This window comes from Aristolochia californica, unplaced genomic scaffold (genome assembly GCF_029961685.1).
Source record: "Aristolochia californica isolate CCGP_79_NKW_82.1479 unplaced genomic scaffold, dmAriCali1.0.hap1 SCAF_3, whole genome shotgun sequence".
NCBI classification, from domain to species: domain Eukaryota; kingdom Viridiplantae; phylum Streptophyta; class Magnoliopsida; order Piperales; family Aristolochiaceae; genus Aristolochia; species Aristolochia californica.
The window spans coordinates 7,585,369-7,600,758 of NW_027181992.1; the positions used below are offsets into that span (position 1 = coordinate 7,585,369).

The window sequence follows — 15,390 nt, forward strand, 5'->3', positions numbered from 1 at the left end:
TTTTCGCCTGTCACTCGTATCCATTCCTACAAAATACCAATAAAGAAACCCTTTCACAATTAATTTGAATAAAGTATTATATAATGGTTAATATGAATAAGTATGGATTAATTATTATCCATTATAGTATTTATTCAAATATTTCTACTCAATTCTTATCCATTTTTTTAAAGTGTTCACATTTCACAGTAGCGCGAGAGTATAAGTTGCTTCCCGGAAGGACTGCGTGACAAAGCTGGGAAATCGCAACCGCAAATCTTGAGAGCCATTTGAGCTTCTGCCCTAAACAAGAGTACTGCAGCTGGGGACGCTGTGTTGGCCTGTGGAGTCTGGATTGAATCTCATTGCTCCCAAAAGATAAAAAAAAAAAAAACCCTCGGTTGCCACCACCTACGCTCTCGCTACCTCGCGTTTTCTGCTCTTTAAAAAGCTCGAGCTATCTCGAAACCCTAGCCTTATAATCAAGTAAGTTTGATTGGTTTTTCTTCCTGTTTAATTGGAGCTTGGTTTTCTTTTATCCTCTGTATCGATCTTCCATTTTTTATAGCATTCAAAGAAAAGAAAAAAAATCTTTCATTTTATTGTCTGTTGCTTTAATATATCTGGCGAAGTTTTTCTCATAGTAGTTGTTGATTAAGATTCAAAATCGTCGGCGTTCTCAGAATCAGAATTTCTGACCAGCTATTTACTACAAGACTTGAAAGTGGAAGATTCTGGACATTTTTGTCTGCTTTGGAGACGCTGGGTTGTCTTATATTTGAGTTGTGCTGTTTATTATTTTTTATTTTCATTTGTTAGAAAGCACTTGTTGTGAAATCGGCTCTTCTCTGAATGCCAATAGGGTGATTCCTCAAGAGCTAAATTCGCTAGTTCTGACAAAAAATGTTGTCTGGAATAATGTTGAGGCTATAAGTTCAACAACTGCTGTGTATTCTGTGTACTATTAGACAGACAGTTTGACATGGAGTCTGTGGGGCTTTCCTGTAGAATGCCACCGTACAATGTGTGACAAGTATTAGAAGTGAATTATTGGAAAATCTTTTGACAGCTGTGTGAAGCTATGGGAAAGACCGGAGCATGAATTAAGTGCTTAAGTTCCAGATGCTTTCGTCGTATTTCTGACTCCAAAATTCAAAAGTAGACTCAGATTTGTCTTGATGATAATTTTGCATTTTGATGCCTTTATTTATTTAGTTTTTAACTCTTATCGTTGAAAAAGAGATACTGGGACAAACTGTTGTATGGAAAGTGAATTTTCCTTTAAATATGGTAGTTGTAGTGGTATCAGTGTTCATGAATGGTCTAGAAGTACAAGAAAAAAATATTTGACTGTAGAGCTGAGTACAGTGACTTAGCAACATCTAGGTAAGATGGTAGATCTGCAGGACATATGGCTGAAGCAAGGTCCTCTCTTTGTTTTTCATGCGTAGCAATATCAAGAGCATACGGTTGTGCAACTTTTCATTCCTGTAGTAACCCTCTGAATCTAGCAAATAACTCATGAAGGCTGTCTTTTCTCTTTGTATTGCACATCTCCTAAAAAATAACATAAATCCTTTGAAGACTATTAGGCGTAGAATATAACTCAAAACATGTGTCCCAAATTGCTTTGACTGTCTCTAGGTGCACCACATTGTTTGTTACATGTTCCTCCATGCTATTTATCAGCCAATTGATAACTTGAGTGTCTCCCCTCAAACTTCATTTGTGCCCCATAAAAAAAAATCTATTTATCAATGAATGGAATTGAAAAAGACTGATTCAATGGTAACCTGGTATATTTTGAATCTAAAATGGAGAAAAGTGATTCTTGGAGCTGTACCCTAACAGTTTGAAGAAGGCTTTGATGCTGTATGAAGCTATCTGTTTTAAAAAAAGATATACAGTGTTATTGATTTTATCATGTAATTTTTACTTATAAATCTCATTTTTGTGAAAGAGTATTGCATGTTTAAGCTTATCACCTTCAATTGTTAGAAGATTTTATTTGTTGTTCTCCTTTGACTTGGATGTTGCTCCCCCTGTCTAGGATATAAGAGCCCTCAATCTGCTTTCAAGATGTCTCGTAAAGGTTTAATGGAACAGGACCTGAGTAAGCTTGATGTGACAAAGCTACATCCACTGTCTCCGGAGGTTATTTCTCGTCAAGCTACCATCAACATTGGTAATTTCTTTTGTCATTGTTTATCGTTGTATATTCCTATGCCTGTTGTTTATCTATCGGACTTCTTTTTGTCTGAATAGATGAAACGGAAGGCTTATCAACGTTTAGTGCTTTTTCTGTGTCACTCTTTAGCTGGATTTTAGAAAATATTGGTGTTGGTACTGTGAATCAAATGCTGATAATCAATTAAATTTTGCTAAACCTTTTTTTTTATTTGTTCTAGACTTATCTGGGCGTAAACAGATTTTTCTAACAGGGTTAGGGTAAACATTTTAAGTTCCTATATTCATTTGAGAATCTGAATATCATTTTTTAAAGGGCGATTCAATTTAAGTTCTTATATTTATTTGAGAATCTGAATATCATTTTTTTAATGGCTATATAATTTAAGTTCTTATATTTATTTGCGAATCTGAATATCATTTTTTTAGTGGCTATGCCATGTTTATGAGTTGTGATAATCTTTTTGGACTGATTTAATTTGATAACCTAGTTTTTATCTGCTTGAATATACTCCATATGGTAAGATGTTGCTTATCGTGCTACTCCTGGTACTGGGATAAGGACAGACAACCCATAAGCTTCTCTCTTACACAAATTCATTTTCCAAGGTACCTGGACATCCATTATACTATTCTAACAAGGATTAATTAGCTAGAACAGCTTATTTCAAGTCATCCACAAAACAGAAAAATAAAAGCCTTGGTTGAGACTAAATGCTATTTAATATAAGATGTTTCAAATATTATTTTCGGACCAATTTGAGAATCTAGTGTTTTTTTCCTCAATGTGATATATTATGTTTCAAATATGCTTTTTAGGCCAATTTGAGAATCTACTTTTTCTTCCTCAATGTACTCCGCATGGTGGGATGCTGCCTATCATGCTAAGCCTGGTTCTCAGATAAGGAGTAAGAAAAGCTATGAGCTGCTCTCTGTGTCAACTTGAATTCATTGTCAGAACATGTTTCACTTGAACATTGCTTAGATTGTCCTAACAGGTGTCCAGATAGCTTGAACATCTTATTTCTTGTTATTCATGGGAGTAAATAAAAAACTTTGGATTGACAGGTTAGCTGAAACTTGTATTATGTGAATAAGAAACACAATCTTATTCTTACATTTGGTGCAGGCACCATTGGTCATGTGGCCCATGGAAAATCAACCGTTGTAAAGGCAATTTCTGGTGTTCAGGTAATCTCTCTTTTGTTAGTGTAATTTTTTTAAAGTTCCTGTGATAATGCTTCACATGATTTTAGAATATGTAAATTTTAAGATGGTCCTTTGTGTGTGATATTTCCTGTTGGCAGACAGTTCGTTTCAAGAATGAGCTGGAGCGAAATATTACCATCAAGCTAGGATATGCTAATGCAAAAATATACAAATGTGAAGATGAAAGATGCCCTCGTCCTATGTGTTACAAGTATGATAGTTGCTTCCAAGCATGCTATATGTTTTGTGATCTTGAGGCTCTTTTGATGATTTCATTGTTTTATCTCTCTCTATAGGTATATATATGTTTATTGAAGGCTCTAAATTATTTCTGTCATAATTAAATTTCATGAAAAAGGAATTTTTTTTTTGCAGGGCATATGGAAGTGGAAAAGAAGATAGTCCACTCTGTGATGTCCCTGGTTTTGAGAATGCCAGGATGAAGCTTTTGAGGCATGTTTCCTTTGTTGATTGCCCGGTGAGATGCTCAAGCGCTTGTCACTCTCCATTTGTAGTTTTACTAGTTAACTACCAAAATAAAGTTATTAATTAACTTCCAATGTTGATTTAAGGTTTAGACTATACACACACACACACACACACACACATGTAAAAGACAATAATGCAGTGTTGAGAATACAAGTTTAGTTAACTACCATGTAAAAATTATAAAATAAGAAGACCTTCGTGTGTAGGTTATTCTCCATGTTGTATACTGACATATGAGATTTTCATATATACTAGTTAGATATATAGGAAATGTGTTGTAAATCTTGTTGTATCTGAGATTTTTTATGAAAAAACAATTTACCGGTAGTGCAGCATCCATTTGAAATTCTCACATGAGCCTGAATTGCCACTTGTTCTTGGTAAGTGGGGATCCTTTGGTTCACCTTGGTCCCGATTGAATCATCTGATCTGGTTGGGTCTTCTGGATATTTGAAAAGCCTAGTTACTTGGCAAGGATTCACCTGGTCTGTTCCTTCCGCCTGGACAGGATTGGGTTGTAAACCACTGCTACTACACGGTTTTTTAAACAGTCATGTCCTATAAAAACAGAAGATGATATAACTCAATTTAGCCTTGACTTTTACTTCATTTGGTTCTTATTTAAGTGAGAAGCTTTAAGAGTAAGACTCTTTTTCTTGTATAACGTTGAAGAATAAGACTTGTGCTATTGCATTAAAATTGCAATAGATTAAATATGTCCAATGTTATGATATACGATTTTACACTGGTATGCATCTGAAACCCTTATATATCAGGTTGTAGGATTGATACCTAAAGCACATGAGGGGAGAGTTGCAATACGATTCCCTTCGAAGGAAAAGGAACAAAAAGTTAACACTACATTTTGATTGAACTGGTATTTTAGTGGAGAAGTTCTTTCAGTATGTTTGCTGGAATACTTGTAACCCTGCATTTGGGTTTCCTCTATCCTTATTTACTCCTTAAATGCCTGTTTAGGTGCATGATTCTAGAAAGTAAAAGAAAAAAATGAAGCTTCATGTTTGGTTGCTATTGTTTGAATGGTGATTAAGATTTAGGGATTGCGGTTTTAAATTCTTGGATATTTTATTTCCTTTCATTATGTGTTATTCTTTTGTTTACTTGATAGGGTCATGATATTCTTATGGCTACGATGCTTAATGGTGCTGCCATCATGGATGGAGCATTGCTATTGATTGCTAGTAATGAAAGTTGTCCCCAACCTCAAACGTCTGAGCATCTTGCTGCTATTGAGATTATGCGTCTGCAACATATTATAATCTTGCAAAACAAAATTGATCTCATTCAAGAAAGTGTGGCCATCAACCAACATGAATCAATCCAGAAGTTTATCCAGGTTTGTCTACAGAATTCAAAGCTGAGTGCTCCATTTTTTATGATTTCATGATTGCCTTGTGTATAACTGAAAAATTGTATCTTTCTCTTGCATGTGACCACACAGGGCACAATTGCTGACGGAGCACCTGTAGTGCCTATTTCTGCACAATTGAAATATAACATTGACGTTGTCTGTGAATACCTTGTGAAAAAAATCCCCATCCCTGTGAGGGACTTCACATCTGCCCCAAACATGATAGTTATCCGGTCCTTTGATGTGAATAAGCCTGGATCTGAGGTTGATGAGATAAAGGGTGGTGTTGCTGGTGGAAGCATCCTTAGGGTATGTTATGCTCCCTTTACTTGTTACTGATATGTATGTCCATATGGATACATATTGAGTTCATGACCGTTGATGATAATAAGTATGCTGTGATATTTCCTTAGGGTGTGCTGAAGGTGAATCAGAATGTTGAAGTTCGTCCCGGTATTGTTGTCAAAGATGAGAGTGGCAATATAAAGTGCACACCAATTTATTCAAGGATAGTCTCGTTATATGCAGAGCAGAATGAGCTGCAGTTTGCCGTTCCAGGGGGTCTCATTGGTGTTGGGACTACCATGGATCCTACTCTCACCCGTGCTGATAAGCTTGTGGGGCAGGTCCTCGGGGAGGTTGGATCCCTTCCTGATGTATTTGTGGAGCTTGAGGTAAAGCTTCACTTTGCTTTATTAGTGAGCCTTCTATTTCACGAGATGGCGTGTGTTTGCATATCCTTGAACCATGTACCACAGAATAAAAGAGACTGGTATTTTATTCAGGTGAACTTTTTTCTGCTCCGGCGGCTTCTCGGAGTAAGGACCAAGGGTGCCGAGAAGCAAGGCAAAGTATCTAAACTGACGAAGGGAGAGATTCTGATGCTTAACATTGGTTCTATGTCCAGTGGGGCTCGTGTAATTGCTGTGAGGAATGATCTTGCTAAGCTACAACTAACCTCGCCAGTTTGCACAAGACAGGGAGAGAAAGTAGCCCTCAGCAGAAGGGTTGAGAAGCACTGGCGGCTCATTGGGTGGGGTCAGATTCAAGCCGGAGTCACCCTTGATGTACCACCGTGCCCACTCTGAGTTTTTGTGATAAAAAACAGGAAAAGAAGAAGAAGCGAAACTTGTATTAATTGAAAACCCGAGTGGAGATCGAAGATAAGAGCTAGATGTGGGGAGGGAGGGAACTCTTAGGGACAGTTTATGTGAGATGGAGAAGAAAACCTGAAAGCATACTGAACCTTTCATCTATTTTGTATTTTTTTGACTAGATGAGGTTTTGTTACAGTGACTCTACCCCGCTATTTTTCCAAAGCAGTTTTGATCATCTCCAACTTCGGTGTTGAAATTGAGCCTTGTTCTTACAGTGCTCTCTTGGACTCTGGAGCAAGCACTCGTTCGTGTTCGAATAATAACTGAAGTAAATACTTAGAATTGTGAAGGCTTTAAAAGAGTGGGAACACATGTAAAGGAGTGGCTCCTTGGAAATAAGAGCTGTTATTATTAGGATGAATAAACAAGTAAATTAGAAGATTGTAATGAAAATCAATTACATGAACAATAACTACCACATTTTCGTTTTAAAAAAAGCTGTTTTTACTAAAAAACCATAAACGTATATTCAGAAAACAAACTCGTACAAATTATACAGAGCAAGCTCGCTACATGGCCGAGTGAGCGTGCGCCGCTCTCCATCCCACAAAGCTCCCCTGCCTCTCATGCGTCGACGACACAACCGCCCCCGTCGTACGCTTATCCAGCCACCCGACGATGTCGTCGAACACTATCTCCACGTTTTCGTCCGGCTCCCCAGAGGTGAGGCCGTGCCACATCCCCGGGTAGAGCTTCATCGTCTTGTCGCTGCTGCCGGCCTTCTCGTATAAGGCGCGGCTTACCTCTGGATCCACCACCTTGTCTGCTCCACCATGTAGGACGATGAACGGAAGCGTCACCTACCACAAACCCCCAGATATTACACGTTCAAACACATTTGTGATTTGACTTTTGCCAAGCAGTTGGGAGGGATTTAGATTACCTCGTTTAAGGTGTCCTCGAGGTTCATACTGGTTCTCAGTATTTCGAGGGCTGTTTTCAATCTGGGCTTATCTTGATAGATCAGCTTGTTGTTTCGAATCTGCGCATGAAATAAACCAGAAAGTTAAGCCTCAAAACCCGCCTCGGACCAAGGAAGGAAATGGCCGAAGATCCCATATCCCAGACGCACCTCTTCGCGTTTAATCGGGTCTTTGAAAGCGGAGTCGATGACGTCCCTAGTAGGAACGATCTTCCATTTGGGTATAAGTTCTTCCATTCTCGTCAAGAGGTTCACCACCATGGGCGGTGGCTTCATCTTCTCCGAAATCTGTTTTTTCTTACTTTCAGTAAGAACCAGAGGTAAAAACGTAAGCAAGGTAAAGAATGGATGGATACCTTGCACATCGGAGCAACCAGCACCGAACCATGCCAGAAACTGGGATCCCTTTTATGAAGCAAGAGTGTCACAGCCCCACCCATTGATTCCCCGTACAGAAACCTCCTCTTTTCACTGTATTCATCTTTCTCTGAACAACCAGACGAGAACAATCGTGATAATCGAAGTCGGAAAAAGGGATAGTGCAATCAATTGGGACAGTCTTGAAAGAAATCATTTAAACACAATCGAGGAATAACTAGCATTTAGTAAAGGCCTCGAATCATCAAAGATCACCAAAAGGTAGCTGTAAAAAATTAAAGAAATCACCACAAAAGACTCACCGCAGATGGACTTGAAGTAGTTTTCGCAGTCGTCGACTACATTCTCAAATTTCTTGATGTAACAGCGGGGACCCCTCGACCGTCCATGCCCCTCGTAGTCCATACCGAAGACGGCATATCCCGCCTCTGACAGCCTTTCCCCGCACTCTGTCATCCAAGATCATCCCATGTTTTGTTTAATCGTTTTAGTTAAGCTGCCCCCAGTTTTCAAATCCGTTCACCAAAACGTGATTCTGCAGTTTTGGATTGTTTTTTTAACCCGTAAACAAAGCTCATTTTTTTCCGTTTCGTGGTTGAGCAGCCTTTTGACACGCTACCGGAAATTCAAGGAAATTATATTTAATACTCCATCACCTGGTCGTGGGAGTTCTGCGCTGGTTCGTTTGTTGGCCAAACTGAAGATGAGATCTCATCCTCAACAGAAGTCACCGTCTCAGCCAAAACTGAAGGAGGAGGATAATATCTAGTGACGGTGGGGATTGGGGAAAAGGCCATGGTGCCGAGCCCTTTTGGAGAAAAGGGCATTCCTATGACGAGAATTATGTCGTCGTCAGAAATTGCAGAAAAAAGGTGGCGAAGTGATAAATGAGGCCAGGACCCATGAGGGGCCATTCCCAGCTCTGACAACAAGTGCCAGTTTTGCTTTTCAGTTACTAAAATGTAACTTCTGAGTTCAGAACCGGGTGGTCGGGGCAGATTTACAGAGAAAATAAATGTTAACGATCGGTTTGTCACCAGCTCCAAATCACAGTCAGAAATTCACTGTGAAAGGACCGAATATGATGGTAAGCCAGTCAAACAGCCAAATATACGAAGCTTTCAAGACGACGATAGAAATACGGGTAAAGAGTATACGGCAAGTAATAGTCACCGTAATCGAGAAAGGATAAACAGAAAATGGATCTGGATACTCTAAAAGAGAAATCGAACTGAAAGTGGTTTCTCTTCCGAAACGACTTCAAAGCTCCGTACCCACAATTACGAACGATAGGGAAACGCAGCAGAGTAATGTTTAAAAGGTTGAGAATTAAAAAGGAACCACCCAACAGAGTAAAAGGAATTAAATCAAAGGAGTCACTGCGCTAAATTCCTCACCAAACAAAATCCCGAACGGAGCAAATAAAAACGCAAGGCATTAATTACCTCTCATGAAGTTGCTGCATTCCATGCCGTAGCCTGCAAAAGGGGCACAGGCAATAATAAATATCAAGGGTGAAGAAAAACAACACGAAATTCAGTAAATAAACGAGGAAGGAATATGGCGGTGAGGAGAGCTGGATGGGTTCACCATGGCAGAGGAAAACAAGAGCTTTTGTAGGAGACTCAGGCAACCAGCTGCAAGTGAAAAGTATCAAGCCTCTCGAGTTCCTCGTATGACCCTGCCGCTCACGCAAAAAAAGAAAAGAGAGAAAAAATCTCATTCAGACAAAAAAATGGAGATGGAAAATCATAAAAAAAAAAAAAGGTTAACGACGTCGCAAATGATCACCTCATGGTAAAACACAACCATTATATTCCGTTAACTGAAGAACTCGATCACACGATAATAACAGAACCTCCTCACGGACTCTGCAGCAATGGACAAAATCAACAAGTTGAACAGTAGAAGATGACGGTTCGGTGCATGATCCAACGCAGTTACAAGTAGGATATAAAACCCAACGGAGCAAATCGCACGAAATAAAGACAGAAGGGAGTGGGAGCGGGAGCAGAAGGAGTACCTTGAAATGGAGACGAAGATGCTGAAGAAGAGGAAGGCAGAAGAAGAATAAAAAACGGGTGAGGGAGATGAGTGATGCAATAGCGTTAGCGGAGCCATTCTTTTATGGGCTGGAGTTGAGGAAGCATGGCGTGTTGGGTGGGCTTAAATAGGAGAAGTGGAGCCCCATACAGATGACGTTCAATTTTTTATTCATGAATTACTAGAGATGGATGAGAGAACGAAGGAGAAGGTGAATATTTGGAAAACAAGTATTTTAGATGTAATTCTTTCAAGAGACAAGATCAAGGTCTATGAAAAAGAACCGATAAATTCAAATGTCAGACTCGAACTATATAGTGAGTCAAATAATCTTGAAAAAGTATCCATGCATAAAAAATTGAAGACTTGAAGATTAGAGTCAAAGTCCTTTTATCAATGTAAGAGGACAATTGACGAACTTCGATTCTAAGGTATATAAGATCAATTAAAGCTTTAGGGCATCAAGTGTTTTCCAAAACCTTGTTTAAACGATGTATATAACTATTTTAAATTTGCTAAACTCTTAGTCTTGTTTTCGTCATGCTTAAAACTCAAAAGTACACCACCTTACTTAGGTTTGATTGATTATATAGAATGCAGTGTGGCAAAGTTTATAATACATGATCGATCATCTGGTCTGTCATGACCATCAAACAAAATGCTGCCAGTTGAGCTTATAAAACATGTTAGACCACATACCCTATAGAATGATCATATACAATTCTGTATTGCTAGTTTTATAAAGCATGATCGATCAATCGAATTGGGTTTTGATAATATATCAATATTTTCTAAAAGGTTGAAAATTCGTTGACTGATCAACAACCTTAGGAAACTAAAAAAATTTAGCCATTACACATGGTTGATCCATCACACCTTTCTAGTGATCGTGTGATCGATCAACACTTTTTGTAACTTTTTGATAATGGGCAAAAAAGGACTAGTTTGCATAGGAAAGTTATAAATACTCCTCCAAACTCGTTAGGAACAGTAATGTAAGTATTTATTGGTAATTTATGGCATTCAACGACCATATTTTACTTAAAAATAATTCACAAACCCATTTTGAGAGAAATAAACCTGTACTACTAGAGTTGTAATCTAGTTGTAGACTCTAAGGGAGAGATTCATTTTGTGTAATAGGGCATTACATGTGGCTTAAAAGAGAGCGGTTTTTTTTTCCTAAAATTTCAACTAAAATAGAGCTCATTAATGAAAATTTTCCAAGCAAGGGTTCTTGGGTGGTAACTACCAATAAGGGAACATCAAGAACAAAAATTCGTTTTGCCTCCTATTATGATGTGTGTATTTGCTTTTTATATTATAGTATCCAAAGTAATTCCAAACAACTAAGTAGACTATACCATTGCATCTAGTTGAAGAAATAAATTAATTGCTAGAATTTGATTTGCAGGTTATGCTTGTTGGATGCAAGCTATTAAAGTAGGCATAATGTTGACATTCCCAACTTGTAGAATTTGATCAAATAAGCTAGTGGTTGATAACTTTGGGGAAATAAGACATAATTCATATTTGTTTGTGATTCACAACTCAAGGTTATGTTTTTTTTTTCTTATGGAATATGTGAATATTATAAATAGAGAGAAGAAAAAATAACTTATAGATAGGGGTCATCCTCCACAATAAGGCTTTGGAGGGAGTTTTCCCGTTTAGCATGAGATTTTGCCAAGTCGTTAGCAGATCTAGGGATGTGGGTCCATATATAATTCAAGTAAGAAGATGTATTACAAATTTCCAAGAAAGCATCCCAATGCCATTAGGGGAAGGGGAGTGGGTGGTTCTATTTAGTAGGTGTTCAATGACAACTTTGGAGTGACCTTCAATGATAAGTGACCCAGAGAGTCGATCTCGTAATATCTTATGGCCCTGGAGTAGCCTAGCAAACTCAACGGTTGTGGAATCGGAGATACCCAAAGGATCGGTGAAGGAGAAGAGGAGGCTGCTATTTTCATCATGGATTACTCCACCAAATCCGATGGGCCCAAGGCAGCCAAAAGCATAGCCATTGAAGTTAAGCTTGAAGTGACCAGGGGGGAGGGGAATACATTGCCATATTTGGGGTGCGAAAGGGCTCGACCATCATAGTAATCAAGCGTCAATTTCCACAGAAATTAGAACTATTGAGGTGGAGGAATTCTTTCTTCGTGAAGAGCCACACAAAGACCTGGCTAGCGAGGCTCTCAATAAGCACCTTAATAGGAGAGAATTTGAATTGAAATTTTTGGTTATTTCTCTCATTCCCGAGAGCCCAAGGAACTCAAGGTTATGATGTTGGCTGACATTTCCAGATTCAATGTGAAACCTAATTCCTACCAAGAAATTCAGAAGGCTAAAGGTTAAATAAATGTAACAATATAGTTTCCTAAAATTTGAAAACTATATAAATGTAACAATATAGAAATTCAAAAATTATTAGACAATATTGATCGCTCTAAGACCATATTTGTTGCCCATTTAGACATAGAGTTACACGAAATGGATACGAAAACGATTTTCATTAATAGAGATTTAGATAAAGAGGTTTATATCTTGAAGGGTGTATCTCAAGTTCTAGTGGCCACCTACTTTTCATTCTTAAGAAGTCTCTATATAGGGTAAAACACGCCTCCTGAAAATGATATTTAAAGTTTTATGATGTTATCTCTTCATTTAGTTTTGTTGAAAACATTATAGATCAATGCATATACCACAAAATTCGTTGGAGGAAAATTATCTTTTTAGTATTGTACGTGGATAATATCTTACTTACAACTAATGATATGAAATCCCTACATGAGGTGAAAAACTATTCCCCCCTCAACATTTTGATACGAAAGATATAAGTCATCTAATGCTATTATTATTAGGATTCATAGAGACAAATCATAAGTTATATTAGGATTGTGTGAGGAAACTTACATGAGGTGAAACTGTTCCTCCCTCGACATTTTGATATGAAAGATATAAGCTAGTCATCCAATGCTATTATTATTAGGATTCATATAAATTAGTTTGACATTAGCCGTATGTTTCTGGACAGGCAAATCGAGCTCAGGCTTACGAGAGGGAGCACAGCCTTCAATCTCACGGACCTATCTCAAGCCTTCTCTCTCGAGTGGGTAGATTTTTCCTACGATCACTAAGTAAGGCCCCAATAGAGAAACCCAGAGACCTTACACCATCTGCAGCCATTTTTCACAAGCTTGGTCTTGTAGTACTGTGCGTCGTTCTTCCAAGCTACATAGAAGCAGCTACTACCCTTCAGTCATGCTTCTTCCTTCTGCACCTATGATGAGCTTTCTGCTCCGTAAATGAGTGTTCACCAACTACCTCCATAGGCTCTGCACCTGAAATATAAATAACCATCGTTATCCCAATTGCCTTACCAATCAGAGAAATGCCACGAGCATGCAATGCATTCCAATTTCATTCGAGAGAGCTATGATAAAAAAAGAGGAAAGCAGATGCCAAGCAAGTTGTTTTGTGACCTTTATTATTTTTTCGTTTTCCTTTTTTTTAAGCAGGATCTTACATAATGCACTTACTTCGTTTGGATGACATAAACAACCATCTTTTGCAATATTTCTTGGACCTTTTAACAGGGCAGCGGTTATCTAAGCTGGCTTTCCAGAGGAGAGGAAACAAACGAGAGGGATGATGAAAGAATTCACAATACCGATGTCTTCTAGTGGCTCAAGACACACAGCAAGGCCTCAAAAACAGTATCTGGAAACAAAGATGTTTATGAATTTTTTTTATGCCACGCTTCTCCAAATAAGTTCTTTTGTAATGTATAGGCTCATAGTAGTCAGGACTTTCTTACTTTTCCTGTTACAGACACTATATCTACAGCTGCTGGATCAAAAATACTTGAGAGCAGAAATGACATTTAAAAGACTTAAAAACACCACAAGCCACTGAACCAGACCATAATCCACTGGATGAGGGTTTTTCCAAATAAAGAACACCATTTCGAAACTAGAGCTTATACTCCTAAAGAGAACAAACATAACGATTTGATCCTACACAACAAGCATTTATGCTTGTCAAGAAGAAGCAAACTAGACATCATGAAGTACACAAAAATGAGGGGCACTTAACAGCAAACATAAATATGAATAAGACCAAAAGTTTACCAATCTTTTTCAATGCAATAAGAAATTACTCCAACAGGTACCAACCAGCCATGGCTATGCTTACAATATTTGAATCCTCTGAAGGAGATGATAGACCAAATTGATACACAGTTGCCTAGATGAAGCTATCAAATGCAGTAACCTAGACATGAGACGAAGAATGCCAATGCCAAAGGACTGAATTGAGAGGAACAACATACTCCCAAAACCTAAGATCATGGTGTATCGGAGCAGTAGCATTTGGTTCTTGACTATGCCACACAATTACATGCATACAGAACAGAGATATATATATATATATATGTGCGTGTGTTCTAAACAACGTCTAAAATTCAATCAAACAATCAACCAAGAAAAACAAATAATAAACGGGAAAAGGGAAGGCTTGGGCTTAAGGTCTGGCTCCAACAAGTGTAGCATCCCGTGGAAATCGACTCAATTTCGGTGGTAGACAAAAAAAATTGAGGTCTTTTTCATCATAACCAGAGAACGATTTAGATTTCTAAACACAGTGAAAGGGGAAGGACAAATAAAATTCCGCGATAGAGAAATTTTCGATCAAACACAAAGGCAGAGATGAAAATTTTAACTAAAACTTGTCCTGCAAAGCTGCAACAGTACAAAAATAATATCAGCTCCTACGGTACCTTCAAGTCCGTTGCCCCAAAACAAAGGCCGGCCTTCTTCTTCTTCCTCATCAAACTCATCTCCATAGCCGAACTCGCCATCTCCTCGGTACCCAGGTTCGCTCCCATACCCCGACTCATTCCCATTTCCTTCAAAGACACCAAAAGCTAACAGCCCACTCGCGGAATTGTCCCTCTCAACCGAAAGCCCACCACCTTCCTTCTTCGCCTCTCTAACATCAGACGCCCAATTCACATCCCCATTCCCATTAACGAACAATTCCCCACTTGAATCAGTGCCCGCAGCAACAGGAAAGTCGGAACATGTGCCATAGGCAGCGGAGGGACCGACAGAGCAGCCGCGGAGGGTACCGCTCTTGTCGCTACTACGACCAGAGACCGATCGAGATCCACGACGGCGGCGTTTCCGAGCGATCCACCGAAAATGCTCCCGATTAGGCTTGGGCGGCCTGTCGTCGTCGAGAATAGAGAGCTTGGAGACATCAAGATTGTCCACGGAGCGATTGGAGAAGAAACGCTTAGAGGGCTGGAAATAGGAAGAAGCTAGGGTTTTTGTGAAGGTTCGGAGATGGAAAGGGCTCCAAGAGTGAATCAACAAGGAGCAAGCATCGACGGCGTCGCGGGAAGTTAGGGTTTTATGTGTCATTTTCTGTAGGTTTTCGACATGATCTCCGCAACAGAAGCTTTCTCCCCTGCCCCCTTTAGAACCACAAACATGTAGGAGGTGGATAAAATCACGTTCGCTTCTTGATATATGCTCGTGGCATTTGATATATGACCCACCTTTACCAAGATGATTCAGATAACTACTCTTTGATCAAAAGGCTTCAAAGCATGGTCCACAAGTTGGTTCATTCTTGCATCATTGGTC

At 38.9% G+C, this 15,390-nt stretch overlaps 3 protein-coding genes across 5 annotated transcripts; 1 reads left to right on the forward strand and 2 right to left on the reverse strand.

Annotated features, from left to right (window-relative positions):
* The first annotated feature begins 246 nt into the window (after positions 1-246).
* On the forward strand, positions 247-6,579 carry LOC137958767 (eukaryotic translation initiation factor 2 subunit gamma-like). The gene is made up of 9 exons (XM_068805893.1): positions 247-465; positions 2,030-2,164; positions 3,296-3,357; positions 3,474-3,586; positions 3,751-3,853; positions 4,994-5,221; positions 5,327-5,545; positions 5,650-5,910; positions 6,022-6,579. Exons 2-9 carry the CDS (start codon positions 2,059-2,061, stop codon positions 6,322-6,324), a joined length of 1,395 nt encoding a protein of 464 aa, XP_068661994.1. The 5' UTR covers positions 247-465; positions 2,030-2,058; the 3' UTR covers positions 6,325-6,579.
* A 170-nt stretch (positions 6,580-6,749) lies between these two features.
* On the reverse strand, positions 6,750-9,772 carry LOC137959040 (caffeoylshikimate esterase-like). 3 transcript variants are annotated; one of them, XM_068806311.1, is made up of 9 exons: positions 9,717-9,772; positions 9,485-9,564; positions 9,284-9,374; positions 9,139-9,171; positions 7,996-8,142; positions 7,672-7,802; positions 7,466-7,603; positions 7,277-7,375; positions 6,750-7,193 (listed from the first exon to the last, which is right to left on the reverse strand). In XM_068806311.1, the coding sequence occupies exons 2-9, from the start codon at positions 9,503-9,505 to the stop codon at positions 6,903-6,905; spliced, it is 951 nt and encodes a 316-aa protein (XP_068662412.1). In that variant the 5' UTR covers positions 9,506-9,564; positions 9,717-9,772; the 3' UTR covers positions 6,750-6,902. The 3 variants fall into 3 exon arrangements, with proteins under 3 accessions (XP_068662412.1, XP_068662411.1, XP_068662410.1); XM_068806310.1 differs by lacking the exon at positions 9,717-9,772 and having other exon boundaries at positions 9,485-9,638; XM_068806309.1 differs by lacking the exons at positions 9,485-9,564; positions 9,717-9,772 and having other exon boundaries at positions 9,284-9,467.
* A 2,869-nt stretch (positions 9,773-12,641) lies between these two features.
* LOC137960129 (uncharacterized) lies at positions 12,642-15,248 on the reverse strand. Its single transcript, XM_068807633.1, has 2 exons — positions 14,520-15,248; positions 12,642-13,083 (listed from the first exon to the last, which is right to left on the reverse strand). Exons 1-2 carry the CDS (start codon positions 15,163-15,165, stop codon positions 12,998-13,000), a joined length of 732 nt encoding a protein of 243 aa, XP_068663734.1. The 5' UTR covers positions 15,166-15,248; the 3' UTR covers positions 12,642-12,997.
* Between the last annotated feature and the right edge of the window lie 142 nt (positions 15,249-15,390).